Source organism: Mytilus trossulus, chromosome 3, assembly GCF_036588685.1.
Source record: "Mytilus trossulus isolate FHL-02 chromosome 3, PNRI_Mtr1.1.1.hap1, whole genome shotgun sequence".
Taxonomy (NCBI): Eukaryota; Metazoa; Mollusca; class Bivalvia; order Mytilida; family Mytilidae; genus Mytilus; species Mytilus trossulus.
In genome coordinates, this window is record NC_086375.1 from 23624492 (window position 1) to 23644379 (window position 19888).

Sequence of the window (19888 nt, forward strand, 5' to 3'; positions counted from 1 at the left end):
CTGTTTCTGGTGACTATAGCGTCACATCCATAACTCTCTCCTATAAAATTCATACCTTTCAACTTTTCAAAATGCCTTATGGGTGTTTTACCTGCAAGATGGCTCTTACAGCCTACAAAATCTTCAAAAGGGCCTTCAAATGTGATTTATTGATTTGTTTCAAATTATTGACAAAATTGCTCTTTCAAAATTTTAATATGGGAGCTTTCATGGAGGGAATCCCTCACAAATAGTGACAGTTGGCAAGGTATGAAAATCTAATTTCAGATAGCATAACATTATGAAACATAATGGGAGAAACTATGACCTGCCAAAAAATTAACTTCTATGATGACATTAATTTTAGATGTGTGTGAAATGGCAGATGTTTATTGTTTAGTTTATGAAGTGAATTTATTTGCGCACATGAAAACAGGAAGGTCTTCCAGATTAAGTTGAAGTGTTGTTAAAAAGAGTATTTATTTATTTCTTAAATGTTTATTTTATGAGTTTTCATTACAAGCAATACACTGAATATTATTAGGAAGGGAGTAGAAGAGGATGAGTAAGTCCCAGAGCATGTTGTTGTCATACCCCTACACTGTGAATCTATTGAGGCATGCTGGGTATTGAGGAAAAATGAAGAGTGTAATCTTTATCAAACGCAAATGTTTGCTATCACTTTCTTTTTTAAAATTTGTATTTTCAAAGTTTAGATACCGGTATGTATAAAGGGAAATTTAAGAAAGAAAAGTAAATTGAAAATATGTTTAATAAATTATCAAGCTTTGCATAGATGTAATACATGCATAAGGTTGAAAGGTTGAAAAAAAGATATACCAAAGGGAGATAATTCAACATCTAAAAAATAAGCTGACGTTTATATAAATCAATTTAGTTATTTTGTTAATCAACTTTTAAAAATGTGAAAATTGTTTATCCCTTAATGACTTAATTTTTTTTCATTCCAACTATGCAGTCTTTATATAATGCATGGTGCAGTGGTTGAATATCTTACAGTAACTTGATTTTGTTTTCTTCACCGAAATATTGTAGCATGAATTCTGTCTCACTTATTGTGTGGTATGACATGTGTTGTCTTACAGGTTTTTCATTGAGACATAGCAGTGTGAAGGAAAATGTTTACCAAATTATGTTACACTTCCCTCTGCATGACCAAACCATTCACTTATCCATTATTATCCTAAATTGTGTTTCTGTGCCAGAAGTCCTTCATCTACTGTGAATTCATTTATTAAACTTACATTCCCATGGATATTAAATGTCTTCGTTTTGCCAAGGCCTTAAAAAACAAGCCTATACAAAATTTGTAATTCCTTGGACCATTTTATTTGTGGTTCGGCTGTACCCATGAAATCCAGGAAAAATTTCTATCCAATGAATGATAATTAACCAACAAAATTAACCTATTTCCTTGAAATTACAATCCTTCACAGAAAAGGACCATTGTCTTATTCTGAAATAAATTTACTTACCGTTTTTAATTTTATGAATTGTTGAACAATCATGAACTGTAAGTAAAGCTAGTGTATCACACAATAAAACTGTTTTAAGATTTTCCAATTTTGTTCTTAAAATACATTTAAGTTGATTATATTAAAGAACCAGGATGAAGAGAAAAATGTGCCCCTTCTCATATTCTTTATATTTGTGATACTCATTCATTGTGTTTATACATTTGTTACTCACTACTTTTAGGGCAGTTCTTGCACAACTTAATCAACAGATAGAAGAATTCAGAGAGCAGCTAAATAAAGAAAGGAAAGAGAGGTAATATAAGGGAAAGTTTTGGGATTCATCTAATTGCATGCACTCAGTTAAAAAAGTTAACATTTAAAAAAGTATATTTTTTTTTTTTCACATTGCATGTAATAGAACAAAACTTTTTGAATGATTAGAAGTTTATTTTATATTAATCACACTGCATGTAGATTTGCACTTTATAAGTAACTACTACTACACATGCATGCACTTCATTTTTCATTTTGCACTTATTCTGCAAACACATTTTGCAAAGACTTGCAGCAGAAAAAAAATACTGAAATAGCAGAAAAAAAATACTAAAATAGCAGAAAAGAAATTACAAGAATGAAAATGTACTACTGTGAATTCATTATTATTCGTTGGATACCAATTTTCGTGGGTTTCGTGGGTACAGGTGAACCACGAAATATAATGTTCAACGAAATGTATATTTTCAATAGGCTTTGTATACAGAGAAGGTCAAAACCAAGAAATTAGATTTCCAGGAATATGCAAGTTTTCAACCATCCACGAAAATTGATACCCACGAAAATAAATGAATCCACAGTATTAAGGGAAAATACACTTTTTGTACCACATTAGTGTGTCATATTTTCTAATAACATAGAGAGACATTTGAAAAACTTATTGAGAAGCAAATAGCAGAGAAGAAGAAGAACAAAGAGCAAGAGTTTGTTAGGTTATATTCTGAGCCATCCCTTACACCCACACCTTCTCCTCCACGGTAAGGTCGGTGACAGAGCTATATCGTATCAGACTAATAGTGTGACCATGCCCCAGCAACATTAACAGTTTTATAAGGCTTTCCGTGACAAAAACTTGTAAATACGAAACTAACAAGTGTTTTATACACAGATACATATGGCTATATGTGTGCTCTGTAGAATCAAACTTATAACGTGTGGATATGCCTAATGTCATAACAAATATATATAACTACGGGTGACATTGCTATATAATGATGTATGAACAAGCCTTTGTAATATGAGGCAGGCGTTACCTGTGAAAGGGGAGGAAGTCCGTATCATTTTTTTTTTTTTAATTCTAACATATTTTAATGAGATGTAAATACCGCAATACTTCCGATGTTGGTCTTGTTGTTGGTGATTTTAGTTGTGAAGTCATTTTAGTCATTACATAGTTTTCAATGTAAACAAAGAAATGCTATCATCAGGTAACAGGTTTTTTTCATATCAAAGAATAAAATAAAATTGTTATTGTGCTCATTCCTATATATTACTGGACTGAAAAATATATATTTTACTCAAAGTCTCATGACAAACGAAACCAAAAGAAAGAGATTTCTGCCTATAACAGGAAAAGTCAGAAAAAAAAGTTATCAATTTGAGTTCATAAGTATAGAAATTATAATTATTTTTTTTATAATTATTTATTTTTATTTATTTTTGTACTGTAATAGGGGACTTTGTACCCATATTATATCCCATTTACTTGTTAGACCTATATAAGCTTGTAGGTAATCCATCTATATCATGTTTTCCAATGATTGTATGTTTGAAAATCCTAATATTCGCTGTATAACACTTGTATTTTAATATCATTTATTATATAGTGTGTTCTTGCCAGATCTTTGTGATAAATTACCTACGATTAATTTTTAAATGTGTTCAACTAACAGTTGTTTTATTTTAGCCGCAAAATGTTTTATAGTGATGTTGAATTAAATGGGATAATCTATGAGGGTTTGGATGGGGTTAAATGATTAAAGAATAATGCCCTTAAAAAATGAAGATTAGAGAATAACAAGCAAAAAAAATGAAGATTAGAGAAAAAAGGGGTTAATTTTTTGAAGACTAGAGAAAAAAGGGGTTAATTTTTTAAAGATTAGAGAAAAAAGGGGTGAAAATTAAATGTTTACAGAATAATAGACCCCCATCCAGACCCTCATCTATATTTCTTTAGCACTACACATGGTCACTAAACTGTTTTATCAACTTTTTACTGAAACTTTGTGCATGTCCTTTATACAGTAACTAAATGTTTTTGTGACAGAGCTTTTATTCAGCATTTTTTTATACAGACAGAAACTGAAATTCTATTCCATACACCACCAAAGAATGTATGCCTGAAATATACGTTTGTCTAGAAGATAGTTAAAAAAAAACATGGGGTCAAAAATGTTTAAAAAATAAACTAGAAGTCATATCTCTTGCACAATTATTGTGAACAAGGTTTGAAGCTGTCTAAATTTTGGTGTACATCAAGTGTGAGTGTGTTTTGTAAACATGGTTTTTTGTGTGTGTGTTGTTTTTTTTTTTTGGGGGGGGCAATGTATGCCTTCTGCTATTAAGGTATGACTTTTTTAAAATAAGAAATGAAAACTTACTAATATATAAAAAGCAGTTTTATCTGATGAAAAGGTTAACTGTTTACTTTGTTTCGCTGTTCAATTTTATTTAGTGTTTAAATGGAACAAAATAAGCAATTGCATGTTAAATTCTTATGGTAGGTATATCACTTCAAACTGTTGCAAGCTGATTTAAAATGCAAATACATGTATAAAAACAAAATATTTGAGTTCATTTTTTAATACTGAATACTTGAATGTTTGACATTTTTTCCATGTTGAAATTTATTTTTTGTTACCACAAAAGTGACATGGAATAAAGAATTAAGGTATATATTCTCATTTATATTGTATTATTATATAAGACAAGCATTAGAAAAGAGAACAGAGGAAAAAGATAGGCAGAAGAAGAAATATGACTCTCTTGGGTAAGGAAGCATGATGCTCATGCAAGGATAACAAATGCTGTTGTGATGAAAAATAATAAGAATTTTCATTGCATATAATGGACAATACTACTGCTCATTAACAAAGAGAATGAACATTTTTACTTAATATTTTATTGCATGTATAAAGTATGTGAGTGTTTTTGTAAATTGAAATTTGTTGCATGAATAGAATATATAACTTTTTTTGTGATTTGTAGTTTTGAATGCTGAAATACAATTACAATAGAGTGAGATGTGCTAATCTTAATATTTTGAATTTGAATTTTCCATTTTTATCCATCATCATATACAGATAGTTTTTTAAAAAACAACTTTATTGGGCTTTTTTTCATTGCTTGAGGTTATATGATGACCTATAGTGTAAATTTCTGTGTCATTTGGTTTCTTGTGAAGAGTTGTCTCTTTGATAACAATGTTACCTAGTGATCTAAGATGCTGACTTGATACATAGCAGTTAACGGCTTCAAATTCATAAATAAAAGACTTTTGAATTAAATATTTTACATTTCATTTTTTATTCACATTAAAACTTATCTCCCTTTCCATGGTCTATTTTGTAAGAGTTTGATTTGATTGATGCAAATACTTGTGTATAGGTGTTGCATTTGCTATTATAACCTCCCGTTTTACTGTTTTATGTCTGTCAGTGTTTCCATCCCTGTCAGTCAAATCAAATTTTGGTTCTTGCCAAAAAAATAACATTAATAAAAGATTAATTTTTTTAAAACAAGTTTTTAGACTGTGTTATGGTAATATATTTTAATATTTCCGTCTTTCTTAACACTGAAAAAGAATATGCTGTAACTCTGAATAATTTTGTGAAACAAAGTGAACATCTAAGATAAATTTCAAGATTGAATTATGGATATGATCTTAGGGAATAACTTTCAGTGCCTTTAGAAGTTTTAAGATAGATGGCATGGACTATAATAGCATTGTATTTTTTTGTTTACAATAGAAATCATTGATATTTGTATATACTAACCAATTTTCAAACCTTTTAAAAAAAAATACTTAATTCTAGAAACTTAGAGATTTTTTAAGCTCTGCCTGGGAAATTTTTTTTTTGATATCAGCATTATTTTATTTCAAGAAGGTTACAAAAAATGAAACATAGGCTCTGAAATGATGAAATTGCAAGTAATTAATTGATTTGTGTGTGAGAGAAAATGACTGATGAGTTATGTGAAGGTGTGTTTATTGCACTGTTAATGTTATGGAGAAAAGATACTTTTTATTTTCAGTAATATTTTTTTTTATCTTTCAGTGCAGTTTAAATTTTGCAATGCTTTCCAACATTGGTATACGTCTTTAAGTTTTATTGATGGCATATCAAGTTCTTTAAGTGTTTTAAATAATAAGCTATAAATAAAGATACATTGTAAATCTATCATTCATACGGTTTTTTTTCAGGGATAGTGATTTTTTTTTATTGTTTATGTTGACAATAATAAATAGTACAGTATAAAACAGTTTTTCAAGATATAAGTTCATATATATTCGTGTAATGATAATAGATATACCTGCAATTATTGAACCTACAAATTCAGTATGATTTTAAATTAAAAAAAAATTATTCAAATCAATCATGACATAAATGTATGCTTTAAACTTTTCTTTGTTCTGGAATGCACTTACATATTAATAAAAGTGAATTTTATATATATAATTTGTTTCATTGTCCCCCTTTGTTAATAACATGGTTTTGAAACCACAAATTTGATTTTTCTTATAGATTGAATGTACAGAACCAGAAAAACAATGTATCTAAAGACATAGAAGAAATGAAGATGGATAACCATACCTTCCTTACACAGATGAATACTCAAATACAGGATGGAAAAGTTCAACATCTAGAACTTACTAATGAGGTAGGTTCAACATCTTAAACTTGCTGATGAGGTTAACACTTTGTCCTCTATATTTTCTTAGGATCTTTAGAAGCTTGAAGGCAAACCACCTCTTTTTGGGGATTGAAATTATGGTTAAAACTCTTTAAAAGTTGACCAAAGTAAAGATAATTAAAAAAAACAACACATAAAAATTCCCAGACCACCATTCCTGATGATATGTGAATTGAAGGAAATTGTCAAACCATACTTTAGTAACATGGCTGTGTGACTACGTCATTGACACAGATATCAAAATAATCATAGATCATCATACAGAAAGACAGAACAATTGGAACAATAATTCAGTAAAGCAAGACTGGGTGGTCTTGTGGTTGTGTGTTTACCAGAGTGCCAAAGATGTATATAGAACCCTGGCCAGGTCAAACAAAACATTTTAAAGTTGTTATTTGCTGTTTGTCTTCTAAGCCAGTGCAATAAATAGTAAAAACACAGACTGGTCAGCTTTGAGTCAATACAACTTCCAGGTAGGATGACATGTCTTCTTGAGGACTTTTGCCTTGCAAACTAACATCATTAAAAATCTGTTCCAGTATTTAATCTTTATCTTCTACCTTTAAAAGGCAATCTACTTAAAAATAAGTTGTTAGGATTTCTTGAGTTCAATTTCTAAATGATTATAACATGGTAACAAGATTTTTTAAATTATGCCATGTATGTTTGCAAAACCTTAAATGAGATTATAGCTCGAAAGATTGACAAAGGATAAATTACTATGGATTCATTATTATTCGTGGGATATCACTTTTCGTGGATTCCGTGGGTAAAGGGGAACCATGAATTTAAATGTTTAACGAAATACAAATGTTCCATAGGCTAGGAAGCAGACTTTGGCAAAAACACGAAATTAAATAGTCACGAAACTGTAATGGTTACTGAATCCACCAAAATCGATACCCAGGAAAATAAACGAATCCACAGAACTGGTATTGTATATAAGAGGTAAGAACAAAATGATCATCATTTAATTGTTCATTTTGAAAGTCCATTGATGAAATCTATGAAAAAAATCTGTAAAATGGACATTTTGTTTATGAAACTATATTTTTAGGGAACATCATTACAAAAAGAACTCAAGGAAGATGAAAAAGAAATAACAGATTTGGAGGGCAACTTGACAAAAGCTCAAGATGACTACCAGAACATGTTTGATGCTATGAAATATAAAGTTGCTAGATATGAGGTTAGTTTGATATGAGGCGAAGTCAAATATGATCAATCTCTTATACAGTTGAAAGAACGACAACTATGTTTGTAAAGGAGATTAAAACCCGACATAAATTTAATGGACCAGATAAATTCTGTATTAGGACAATTGCACACTGTGTAACGAATTTATCCTGATTTTAATATATTCTATATTTTTATATTCGAATTCAAAAATTAGGACAATAGCAACCTAATATATTTAGATATTTAATCTAATACTGTGGAAAATAAAAAATATTAGGACTTTAAAGCAACTCAAAACAAGAATGTGTCCAAAGTACACAAAAGTGTCACTCGTGCTATCAACTTCTATGTTAAGTGAACCATGAAATTGAGATAAAAAAATCTAACTTGGCAGTAAAATTAGAAAAATCATATCATAGGTAACATAAAAAGTAAAATCACAAAAATACTGAACTCAGAGGAAAATCAATACGGAAAGTCCATAATCACATGGCAAAATCAAATAACAAAACGCATCTAAAACGAATAGACAATAACATGTATACTAAGTTTCAAGTTGATTGGACTCCAACTGCATCAAAAACTACCTCGACCAAAAACTTTAACCTGAAGCAGGACAAATGAACAAATGAACAAACAAACAAACAAACAAACGACTAAACCCACAGACCAGAAAGTATAATGCCCCTCTACTATCATAGGTGGAGCATAAAACTTTTTTTTATGAGGTCATGTCATTGGTATCAGGAAGATATTTGCAATTGATGTACCGGTAATAAAAAATTGTACTGAAATTTGTTAGAACAATATCAGCAAATCAAGTTGCAAGAAATTACTCTTAATCAGGATAATATTATTTATTTCCTACATATTTTGTATTTCAGCAAGAGATTGCAGAAATGGAGCGTGCAATTATTGATAGGAAGAACGATATTGAAGAGAAGACTCCAGCATACGAAGATCTAGAGAAGTTTTTTGAGAATCGCACTAATGAATACGATGTGCTAAAACGTAGCATAGCTAGTATGTTGATACTGTCTCTGTTTCTAAAGAAACGTCACATAGGTTCAGATGATAGAGTGTGCTGTGTGTGTGTGTGTATTTATTTATAGTATCATTTGAGCCACAGTGATAAAGTCCCCCAAAGACAGCTGTGGAATAGTTATAGTATCACATACCAGCTATGTATTAAAATTCTGCTAACTTTGCATGTGTGTGGAAAATGTTGTCACTGTATTATTGGCCCCAACAAATTGTAAAGGAAATAATGCTGTTATGAGAGTGTATGCAACACTTTGTCGGGTAAATTTTGTCATTGTTGGTTGGGTGCAACAACTTGTCAGGTAAATGTTGTCATTGTTGGTTTGGTGCAACAACTTGTCAGGTAAATTTTGTCATTGTTGGTTGGGTGCAACACTTTGTCGGGTAAATTTTGTCATTGTTGGTTGGGTGCAACACTTTGTCGGGTAAATTTTGTCATTGTTGGTTGGGTGCAACAACTTGTCAGGTAAATGTTGTCATTGTTGGTTTGGTGCAACAACTTGTCAGGTAAATTTTGTCATTGTTGGTTGGGTGCAACAATTTGTCGGGTAAATTTTGTCATTGTTGGTTGGGTGCAACACTTTGTCGGGTAAATTTTGTCATTGTTGGTTGGGTGCAACAACTTGTCGGGTAAATTTTGTCATTGTTGGTTGAGTGCAACAACTTGCTTTAGAAATATTGTCACTAAAGAGTTGGATGCAACATCTATTTTTATTCCACTGCAAAAAAATAATATGTTTGTTTAATGCTGTCATGTCGTCATTGTCATCGTAAGATTTATCAAGTATCCAGACAATAACTTTAGTTTAATTGAATGGATCTCTATGAATTTTGGTCAGAAGGTTCAATACCTCAAAAGGGAGGTTGGGATTGATTTTGGGGTTATGGTACCAACAGTTCAGGAATGAGGAGCTATATTAAAACAAGCATTTTTGAAAGAAAAGTCTTGGATTGAGTTTGGGGGTAGTTGCCCTAAATTTTCAAAAAAAGAGTAAAAAAGGGGTCAAACACAAGCATTTTATGAGTTTCCAGACAGTAACTTGTGTTTATGGTTATGGAATGGATCTCAATGAAATTGTATTACAAGGTTTGGAACTTCCATATTTCAAATTTTCAATCGGAAATACTGTATCCAATGACCTTGTCATCCAACCAACATGGCCGCCATGGCTAAAAATAGAACATAGGGGTATAGTATAGAAGTCTAAGGGAAAAATCAAACAATTTTAAATGGTCCCAAATAATTATAACTACTGCAAGACTACAATGGGATGACCTGCTTTTGATTTAACTACTAGGACATATTAAACCAAACTTGGTCTCAATTATTACTAAGGTATCTAATACATTTGTACTATTAATTGTGATTTTTTTTCTCCAAAACAACAGTAAATAAAGGTGAGCGACAGGCTCTTGAGAGCCTCCAGTTTGGTTTGTCTTATCTAATTGATTGATAAAGTTTGTTATTGCTGGATTGGGTTCAACTATTTGTTTGATAAATGTGGGGTTGGATAAGACAATTGTTCGTTGAATGTTGTCATTGTGGGTTTGGATGCAATAATATTTTGATAAATGTTGCCATTCTTGGTGAGCTTAACAAATTTTCTGAAAAATGTTTACATTTTGAGTTGAGCTTATCAAATAGTCTGACAAATGTTGGCATTTTTGGGTTGGGCGTAACAGATTGTCTCATAAATGTTGGCATTTTTGGGTTGGGCGTAATAGATGGTCTTACACATGTTGGCATTTTTGGGTTGGGCATAACAGACTGTCTAATAAATGTTGGCATTTTTTGGGTTGGGCGTTACAAATTGTCTGATTAATGTTGGCATTTTTGGTTATGGGGTAATAAATTGTCTGTTTATGTTGTCATTATGATTGCTGCAATATTGAAATTCTAAAAGAACTTGTAAAAAGAGAAAAAAAAAAAGAAAAGTGCAAAATGTATTACCGTTCAATAATAGGCTGATTTCTACATTGAATTTCACTTCAAATAAGTCAGACATAGCCAAGTTATTCAGGGATAAACATAATTCAAGGGATATAACTCTTTTATGACTGTTTTTTATAGACAAACATGATGTTTTAGTTCAAGATTTTATAAATACAAGGAGCCTAGTTAGTTAGTTATTGGTGAAGGTCATGAAACATTATTATTTTGCAGATTTATAACCAACGTTGAATAGTTTATAGTCTGTCCTTGCTAGATTTTCTGGTTTTACAAAAGTTGAAACTGTTACCATGGGAATAACAGATATTACAGCATGATGGGGAAACTATCTATAGAATATGATAAAATAAAAATCTTGACTCTTAAATGAACTCATTGAAAAATGTATATATGTTAATGGTTTTTGTTGTAATCAACAATTTTAATAATGACTTTGCATGTTAATTATGCTAACTATGTGAGATTTACCCCAGAAATTTTAACATTTGAAAAAAAAACCTTAAGATTCAAAATTTGCCTTCATGTTGCATGTACCTAAAAGTAAAATGAGGTGTTCCCATTTCATATGTAATCACCAACTTGTTAAAAACAGGAAAACTCTAATTGCTAGAAAAATGAAACATAGTTCATTTGTATTATGTTAAGTGATATAATTCAACTAGCAAGTATTAACAATAAACAAATTGAATATTTATATACTTTTTATAAAATTAGAATTTTTTGTATGCATGTAAATGATTATTACAGAGATGAGACAGAAAAAATCTCAGTTAGAAGACAGCATCCACAAAGATACAATGAAAAAACAACAAATGACAGAACCAAGGGTAAGGTCACTTCAAGGTTTCAAAATCCAATGCATTCTGGGAAAATGTTTAAAAGCAGAAATTAAAACATACCTGTAGGGTTGAATGAAAAAGCTGATGACATTATTTTGATATTGGTTATTTTAACATAATGCTTTTATATTTTCTAAGTTTTATTTTGCTAATATTCAGATTTTAAATTAGTATTATGCATAGATAAAAGGTGAGTGATTCAGACTCATTAAAATCTTGATAGCTTACAATTTTCAGAAAGGCTAGTGTTACAAATTAATTTAATGTTAGAATATTTGCCACTAGCGTAAGTGGTCATGGGTTTTATACTGCAGGTCAATCCAAAGTCTTCATAATCAGTAATTGATGCTTATCTGCTAAGACTGGTAGGCATGTTAAAAATCCTACCCAATGTGTCAATTAAGTACAAAAAAGGCTCCATAATAATATCCAGTCAACATGTTCTTATCCTGAATATGCATGTGATAGCTGCCACTGGAATTTAAACAGCCATCCATTTTAATAGAAATAACCAAGAAAATTGGTCAATACATAAATTGTACCAATTATCCTAATCATATTTTCCTAAAACTGGACTAAAGGATTTCTTTATTTCCAGGAGAAACTTAAAAAAGATTTAAAAAAGAAAAGAGATGAAGCCATATTTCAGCTTAAAAGACATGGTGAAGATCGACAGAAACTTGAAAAAGATATTTACATTGCTGGTTGTAAATTGAGATCCGTCTTGGAGGAGAATCATAAATTTGAGGAGGTAATTAGGGCAAACCAAATTCATTTATTGCTACAGCCTTTCCATTAAAACTTATAAGGTATCAAGGAAAATCACTTTTAAATAGCTGCTTTGGGTGATTGTTTGGACTGGGTTAACAGAATAGAAAATAGGATGCTAAAATGTAAAGAATAGGGAATAACGGGCTAAAATAAAAATACAGGTAGAGAAAATGGATTAGAAATTGAGAAACACATAAATCAAAACCCACCATCCAGACACTCATGGACGCTCATGTGTGGTTATATGACCACTGCAAGATTAGTATAACAAAAAAATCAAAATCCTAAATTAACTCTATGGATGGGTCTCCTATTTTAAAAGAGCCTTCACAAAGTACTATATATGTTTTAATGGAACAGCCCTTACTTACTAGCTTCTAAAATATTGGGATCAACTTTTTCTCTTGATTGAGGCTAAAGGTATGCTATAGATATAGGAAGATGCCGTGTGAGTGCCAATGAGACAACTCTCCATCCAAAAAACAATTTATAAAAGTAAACCATTATATGTCAATGTACGGCCTTTAACACGGAGACTTGGCTCACACCGAACAACAAGCTATAAAAGGCCAAAAAATTACTAGTGTAAAACCATTCAAATGGGAAAACCAACGGTCTAATCTATATAAAACAAAAGAAACAAGTAACACATTTAAATTACATAAACAAACGACAACTACTGTACTACAAATTCCTGACTTACAACAGGTGCAAACATTAGCAGCATGATTTCATTTCACAAGATTTAGAAAACGATACAATAATGTTTATCAGTAAAATAGTAGATTTTAGGAGTTTCATAATTAGGTCAACCATGATTTATTTTTCACTTTTGGTAAAAATGTCTTTTTTTGAAGAAAGTTTCTTTTGCAAAATTAAAAAATATAGAATGATATTTTGGTTGTTGTGTGTTTATTTTAAATATATGTACATGTAAGTTTTTTCTATACATAGGGGTGTGATTATTTAAGAAAGGAAATAACAGATATTCATCAACAGATGATTGACAACGAAAAGATCAAGAATATGTTGGGCCTACAGTTACAAGAATCTAAAGGTATTTGATGATCAATTTCTTGCTTATTAAGGGTTTTTTTTATGGAAATTAATTCCTGGTTCTATATTATTTCCCTTTTATAGATACAGGGGCGGATCCAGCCATTTTAAAAAGGGGGTTCCAACTATATGTCCTCATTCAAATGCATTGATCGGCCCAAAAAAAAGGGGGGTTCCAACCCCCCGAACCCTCCCTCCCTGGATCCGCCAATGAGATACCATGCGTTTTTTTGTCATCCATTTATATTACACAAATATATTGTCAAATTGTATCTTTTTCCTGGTTTTGACGCTTGCCAAGATAGATAAAAGGAGATGCTTACCTAAATAATGCACCTTCAGTTCACAATAGTTTGATAGCTTTTACACTTTCTTTTGTGTGTTTTCCAAGGGTAAGTGATATAATAACAGATATCAATATACTTCTCTAATATTTAGAATTTGAAGAAGTTCAAAGTCACAAACTAAGTTGTGGTGTACAGACCTCAGAATCACTCTCACATATGTAACATCTAGATAGTTTTATTCCTAGCTAAAACTAAATGTTTTATTCCTAGGTAAAACTGAATGTTCTTGTTTGGTGCATTTTATTAGAGGTTAAAAAGAAAAGTGTCTGAAAAAAAACTTTTTCCTCCTTTGAAAAATTGCTTCTTAAAATCATTGTCAAATAAGTTTGAAGAGATTCAATCTTATAAGGGAATAACAAGTTTAAAAAGTAAGCCATGCCCACATTATTATAGCTAAGTCAGTTATCTCCATTAAAAATAATACTGAATGTTCTCCTTTGATGTATTGAACATTTCATTTGAATGGAAGCACTTTTACAAGACTCTAATAAAAAAGAAAACTAATAAAACTAATTTTAAATTTTAGGTCATTTAGTTGAGAGCTGGGATGTGGATAATCAGATCCAAGAGGTGAGCAGAGAAGTTGTAGTTTAAGTGAATTTTAGTTTGATCCCTAAACCCCAAAATATGTAGAACAGAGAAAAGATAAAATAACTGTAATAGTTGAAGCTAATTTAAAATAATTTTTGTAGGAAATTTAAGTTGCCTAGGGTCACACTATGTCAAAACTGTTCACTATGCTTAGAGTTGATTTCAACATTTCATCTGAAAATGAACAAATTATAAAGCAAACTTCATCATGGCTTCAAAAATTTAATTTTCCCATCGTATTTATTTTTTTAATTTAGAACTTTGCTGAAAAGGACCAGGAAGTTCTGGCGTTATTTGGTGAAATTCTTGGTAGGACAGACGAGAGAAGGGACAAGATCACAGAGATAAGTTCCAGACTAGAAGATGAGCTACTTATGTTAGGTGGTTTCCTTGACAACTTGTCAACTCGTAGACCAAAAGGTATGGTATTTGTATATGTTTGCCACTAGTTGTCAGAAGTGATTTTTTTGTAGATGTTTTTTACACTTCATTGCATTCTAATTTTTTATATGAAGCTTAGATGTTACAAAGAAAATAGTTGATATATATTTAACTTTGAAGGGAGTCATTATCATGACCAGTTTTGACAAATTTAAGAGAAGTTTTTTTTAAGAGGTATAGAAATGGACACTTCAGGAGTCTGTATATTAAATTAATTAAAAAAAAATATTTTGACTTTTTATTAAATTAGATTTATTTTGTCTTTTAAAAAACAAATGCATTTTTAAGATTTAGCACTCTTTTATTGTGATCTTACATTTGCACCACCACTTTTGTTTGAATGTTGTTTATTTTTCAAACCCGTTTGCAGTGGTGTTTTTCAAAACAGAGTTTATTTTGATTCGTTTTATATTATTTAAAACTTCTGAAATATATGTTTTGTTTATATTTTTTCTTAATTTATCTAAATTTTAGGGCTTTTCTAAGCTTTAGTAAATTAATGCCAGTCATCTTTATTTTTTTTTGGATACATGTTTATATCCATTCCTTATGATATCAACAATTTTTATCAATTTGATCCTTTCATATCTTTACAGCATTATTTTAATCAACAACATTTGAGTTACCATGACCTATTTATTTAGAAGGGAAAGCTGTTTATTAAGGTTTAGGTCTGGGGAATCAATAATTATGCATGTATATTAGAGATATTTCAATATTTGCCAATATAAAGTTTAAAAAATTTCAAAAACAATTTGGTCACTGTAACATATATTTAACAAAAAAACTCTATTCTTTCATAATAGGTCAGTGATATTCAACAGCTTCCACTCTCACTGCTCTAGCATTGGGAGTTATGATTTACACCATCCCATCCCCTCTTGCAAAATGCCTTTCATAAGAATGTTTTAACAAAACAAGCAAAAATAAAGTTGCAATACCCTTTTTCTCTGGTGATAACCTAAAGAACAACTCAAAACTTTTATAATCCACATTGATACAATACAATACAGTAAGAACAGGGGATTTAAGACAGTTTAATATTCTGTTTGGTTTATTTGCATGTGACTTTATTTCAGCATCATTGTATAGTAAGTACTAGACACCCGTAGTAATTTTATAGATTTTCATTTTTTAGGAAAGAAAAAAGTTACTTTAAAAGGTATTGGTTACCAGTTCACTGTGTTGATATTGTTCAGAAGTAAAAACCATGATGTTTGAGGATTTTTTTGTGATAGAAAAAAATTATGAAAAGAATGCTAAAACTTGCTTACTTCCCCTTCATTAGGTATCTGGTGGAATGCTGTCTCATTTGCCATATTATCTCCTTATTGTTATATGACAATTAGCACTATTTATGTAACAATAGTAAAACATTTCAAAGAAGAATATAATGACAAATTTACAATTAAATTCTGTTTCAAAATAAGTACTGTCCTACATGATTTTATTTTGGATTTGTGTTCACTATAGCTAAGCAAATTGTAGGAATAAGAAACTTTATTATAAAGCTTTGAATAAATGGCAAACAGTTAAGCGAACAGATAGAAGTACTTAAAAAAAATCTTATCTCAATCTCAAAAAAAAAAATTTTAATTTTCCAACATCATGGTTTTTCCAGTTCTGTTGTAGTTGCCATGTCAATTGCTTTATACAGTTGCATCATTAAAAATGGTCCATTGAATGAACAAAACTTCACACAAATAGGCAATCACAACATAGACTTATAATTCACAAAGTATAGAAATCTCCACATTTATAGCATGAACAGGTATTAAAACCAATTACCGATATGCTCCCATTGGTATCCCTATTACATCAAAAGCCTTGTTTGTGTTAACTTATTTTCTTGCATGTTATGAGGTATCTTTAAAAACAAAAATCCAATGTTGAAACTCAAGTTGCTGAGGAGGAACTCAGGTTGTCACCCTTTTAACCAGAGAAATACTGATTTTAACACTTGACAAATGTTTGAAAAGGTCTTGTTGAAATTTAATTTTTAAGAAAGTTGTTAACACTAGAATAGGTTTTGACTGTAAATGTTTTAACAACTACATCTGTATTCAACATCTGGCAATCTTATTATATACCATGTGTAAAACTTGCCTCTCCCTTTCAACCATCTCTTATTACCTAAAGAACAATTTCTTGCCTACCCTTTTTCAAATATTTTCTTGTGTCTATTAAATCTTCATATTAGTATGGTCCAACTCTTACATAGTTTTTATATGACTGCAAATTTTGAAAAAAATTTCGTCGTATATTGCTATCACGTTGGCGGCGGCGGCGTCGTCGTCCGAATATTTTTAGTTTTCGCACTCTAACTTTAGTAAAAGTGAATAGAAATCTATGAAATTTTAACACAAGGTTTATGACCATAAAAGGAAGGCTGGTATTGATTTTGGGAGTTTTGGTCCCAACATTTTAGGAATTAGGGGCCAAAAAGGGCCCAAAAAAGCATTTTCTTGGTTTTCGCACTATAACTTTAGTTTCAGTCAATAGAAATCTATGAAATTTTGACACAAGGTTTATAACCACAAAATAAAGTTTGGGATTGATTTTGGGAGTTTTATTTTCAACAGTTTAGGAATTAGGGGCCAAAAAAGGGCCCAAATAAGCATTATTCTTGGTTTTCGCACAATAACTTTAGTTAAAGTAAATAGAAATCAATGAAATTTAAACACAATGTTTATGACCACAAAAGGAAGGTTGGTATTGATTTTGGGAGTTTCGGTCCCAACAGTTTAGGAATTAGGGGCCAAAAAGGGACCCAAATAAGCATTTTTCTTGGTTTTCGCACCATAGCGTTAGTATAAGTAAATAGAAATCTATGAAATTTAAACACAAGGTTTATGACTATAAAAGGAAGGTTGGTATTGATTTTGGAAGTTTTGGTCCCAACAGTTAAGGAAAAAGGGGCCCAAAGGGTCCAAAATTAAACTTTGTTTGATTTCATCAAAATTGAATAATTGGGGTTATTTAATATGCCGAATCTAACTGTGTATGTAGATTCTTAATTATTGGTCCCGTTTTCAAATTGGTCTACATTAAGGTCCAAAGGGTCCAAAATTAAACTTAGTTTGATTTTAACAAAAATTGAAACCTTGGGGTTCTTTGATATGCTGAATCTAAAAATGTACTAAGTTTTTTGATTATTGGCCCAGTTTTCAAGTTGGCCAAAATCGGGGTCCAAAATTAAACATTGCTTGATTTCATCAAAAATTGAATAATTGGGGTTCTTTGATATGCCAAATCTAACTGTGTATGTAGATTCTTAATTTTTGGTCCAGTTTTAAAATTGGTCTAAATTAAAGTGCAAAGGGTTCAAAATTAAACTAAGTTTGATTTTAACAAAAATTAAATTCTTGGGCCTCTTTGATATGCTGAATCTAAACATGTACTTAGATTTTTGATTATGGGCCCAGTTTTCAAGTTGGTCCAAATCAGGATCTAAAATTATTATATTAAGTATTGTGCAAAAGCAAGTCTTTTCAATTGCACAGTATTGTGCAATGGCAAGAAATATCTAATTTCACAATATTGTGAAATAGCAAATTTTTTTTAATTAAGAGTTATCTTTCTTTGTCCAGTATAGTAAGCAAGAAATATCTGCAAGAATTTTTTTTAATTGGAGTTATCTTTCTTTATCCAGAATCAACTTAAATCTTTGTTATATACAATATACAATGTATATTCACTTTTTACTACCAACTGATAAATTCAAATAATCTTTACCATTCAGTGATAACAAGCAGTTTTTTTACATCATGTATTTAAATGAGTAGTAATTGTTGCAAACTCCATTAGAATATTTTAATTGAAATTAGTTTTGGAATAAGGGAAAGGGGGATGTGAATAAAAAATTGGGTTAAATTTTTCTCATTTGAAATTTCATAAATAAAAAGAAAATTTCTTCAAACATTTTTTTGAGAGGATTAATATTCAACAACATAGTGAATTGCTCTAAGAGAAAACAAAAATTTTAAGTTCATTTGAATACATTCATTCTGTGTCAGAAACCTATGCTGTGTCAACTATTTAATCACAATCCAAATTTAGAGCGGAATCCAGCTTGAATGTTGTGTCCATACTTGCCCCAACCGTTCAGGGTTCAACCTCTGCGGTCGTATAAAGCTACGCCCTGCGGAGCATCTGGTTTTATCTGAATTGAATGTAGTATTTATTCTTATTTTTTCTTCAACCTACTGTGAAACACGCTGATAGTGTTCCAGTCCAATAGCAAATATTTCATGCATATTCAGGACAAATTAATAACTACAATAGGGAGGTCGACCAGAATGAAGGGCAGGAATTTTTGTCTGTCACTGGAAAATATGGGTTCTTGGAAAGGGGGAGAAATTTTGCTTGCAAAGGTGGCCACTTTAGATCCCTCAGAGAGTTGTCTTATGTTGTTTCATTTGCCTTTTACAATGTTTTAGGTTGAAAACATATATCCAACCACTCTTATTATTGTTAAATGTTGTTAAAACATATTAAATTGTTATTGTTGTAATATGAATAGTCCTCTTCCCAAAATATGTTGCTTATTCATATAAACTTTCATTGAGTCTATAAAAATACATGTACTTGGGGGGAAATGATTTTCAGCTTAGCTGGACTAAAGATCCTAGTATTTTCACTTCCAGCTCACCTGAACTGTAGAAATATTAGTGATTATCACTTGAACAGTCACCTGAATTATTAACATTAACAGATTGATTTTGGCAAACCATATTTTTATTTCATTGAGTAAGAAGGCCTTAAAAAATGTTTGTGTTGAAAGGAATTTCATTTTAGCTAGAATGTTTGTTGATTTGATGATTTTCCATCTTTTGCCTCCATATAATGACATGTTTGAAGTTGCCAGATGTTATGATTTAAATCTGAATAGCAATTATAGCTCATGGTTATAACAGGTATTGGGACAAATGTTTTAATATATGTGAACATTTTTTTTTACCAACTTATATCAGGTGGTCTCTGACATCAGCATCAAAGTGCCAAAATATTTTTATACTTTTATGCTAATGATTTTTTTTTATAGTGAATTAATCCTATACCTGTAATTGCCTAGATGAGTAGATATTTGGAAAGGGATTTTTTTTTCTCTTTCAGGAAATTGGGTCTTAAAAGAACTAAATTTTTAAAAATCTACCTATTCAAACTGAATTTTGACCTTCATAAAAAAAAACATGTTTTGAGCATGTTCAAACCATTTTATCAAAAAGATTTTCCTATTAAAAATAA

General features: G+C 30.5%; 1 protein-coding gene across 2 annotated transcripts in view; it reads left to right on the forward strand.

The window, feature by feature from the left end:
• LOC134710676 (myosin-9-like) overlaps window positions 1-19888 on the forward strand; it is a 47014-nt gene that overhangs the window by 26441 nt on the left and 685 nt on the right. Inside the window, exons 15-24 of one of the 2 annotated variants that reach the window (XM_063571062.1) lie at window positions 1699-1770; window positions 6257-6392; window positions 7483-7614; window positions 8489-8627; window positions 11344-11423; window positions 12034-12186; window positions 13161-13263; window positions 14136-14179; window positions 14458-14620; window positions 15780-15803. In XM_063571062.1, the coding sequence (XP_063427132.1) occupies window positions 1699-1770; window positions 6257-6392; window positions 7483-7614; window positions 8489-8627; window positions 11344-11423; window positions 12034-12186; window positions 13161-13263; window positions 14136-14179; window positions 14458-14620; window positions 15780-15803 (1046 nt within the window). The remainder of the gene's footprint in view (window positions 1-1698; window positions 1771-6256; window positions 6393-7482; window positions 7615-8488; window positions 8628-11343; window positions 11424-12033; window positions 12187-13160; window positions 13264-14135; window positions 14180-14457; window positions 14621-15779; window positions 15804-19888) is intronic. The other variant, XM_063571063.1, reaches the window with a different exon arrangement.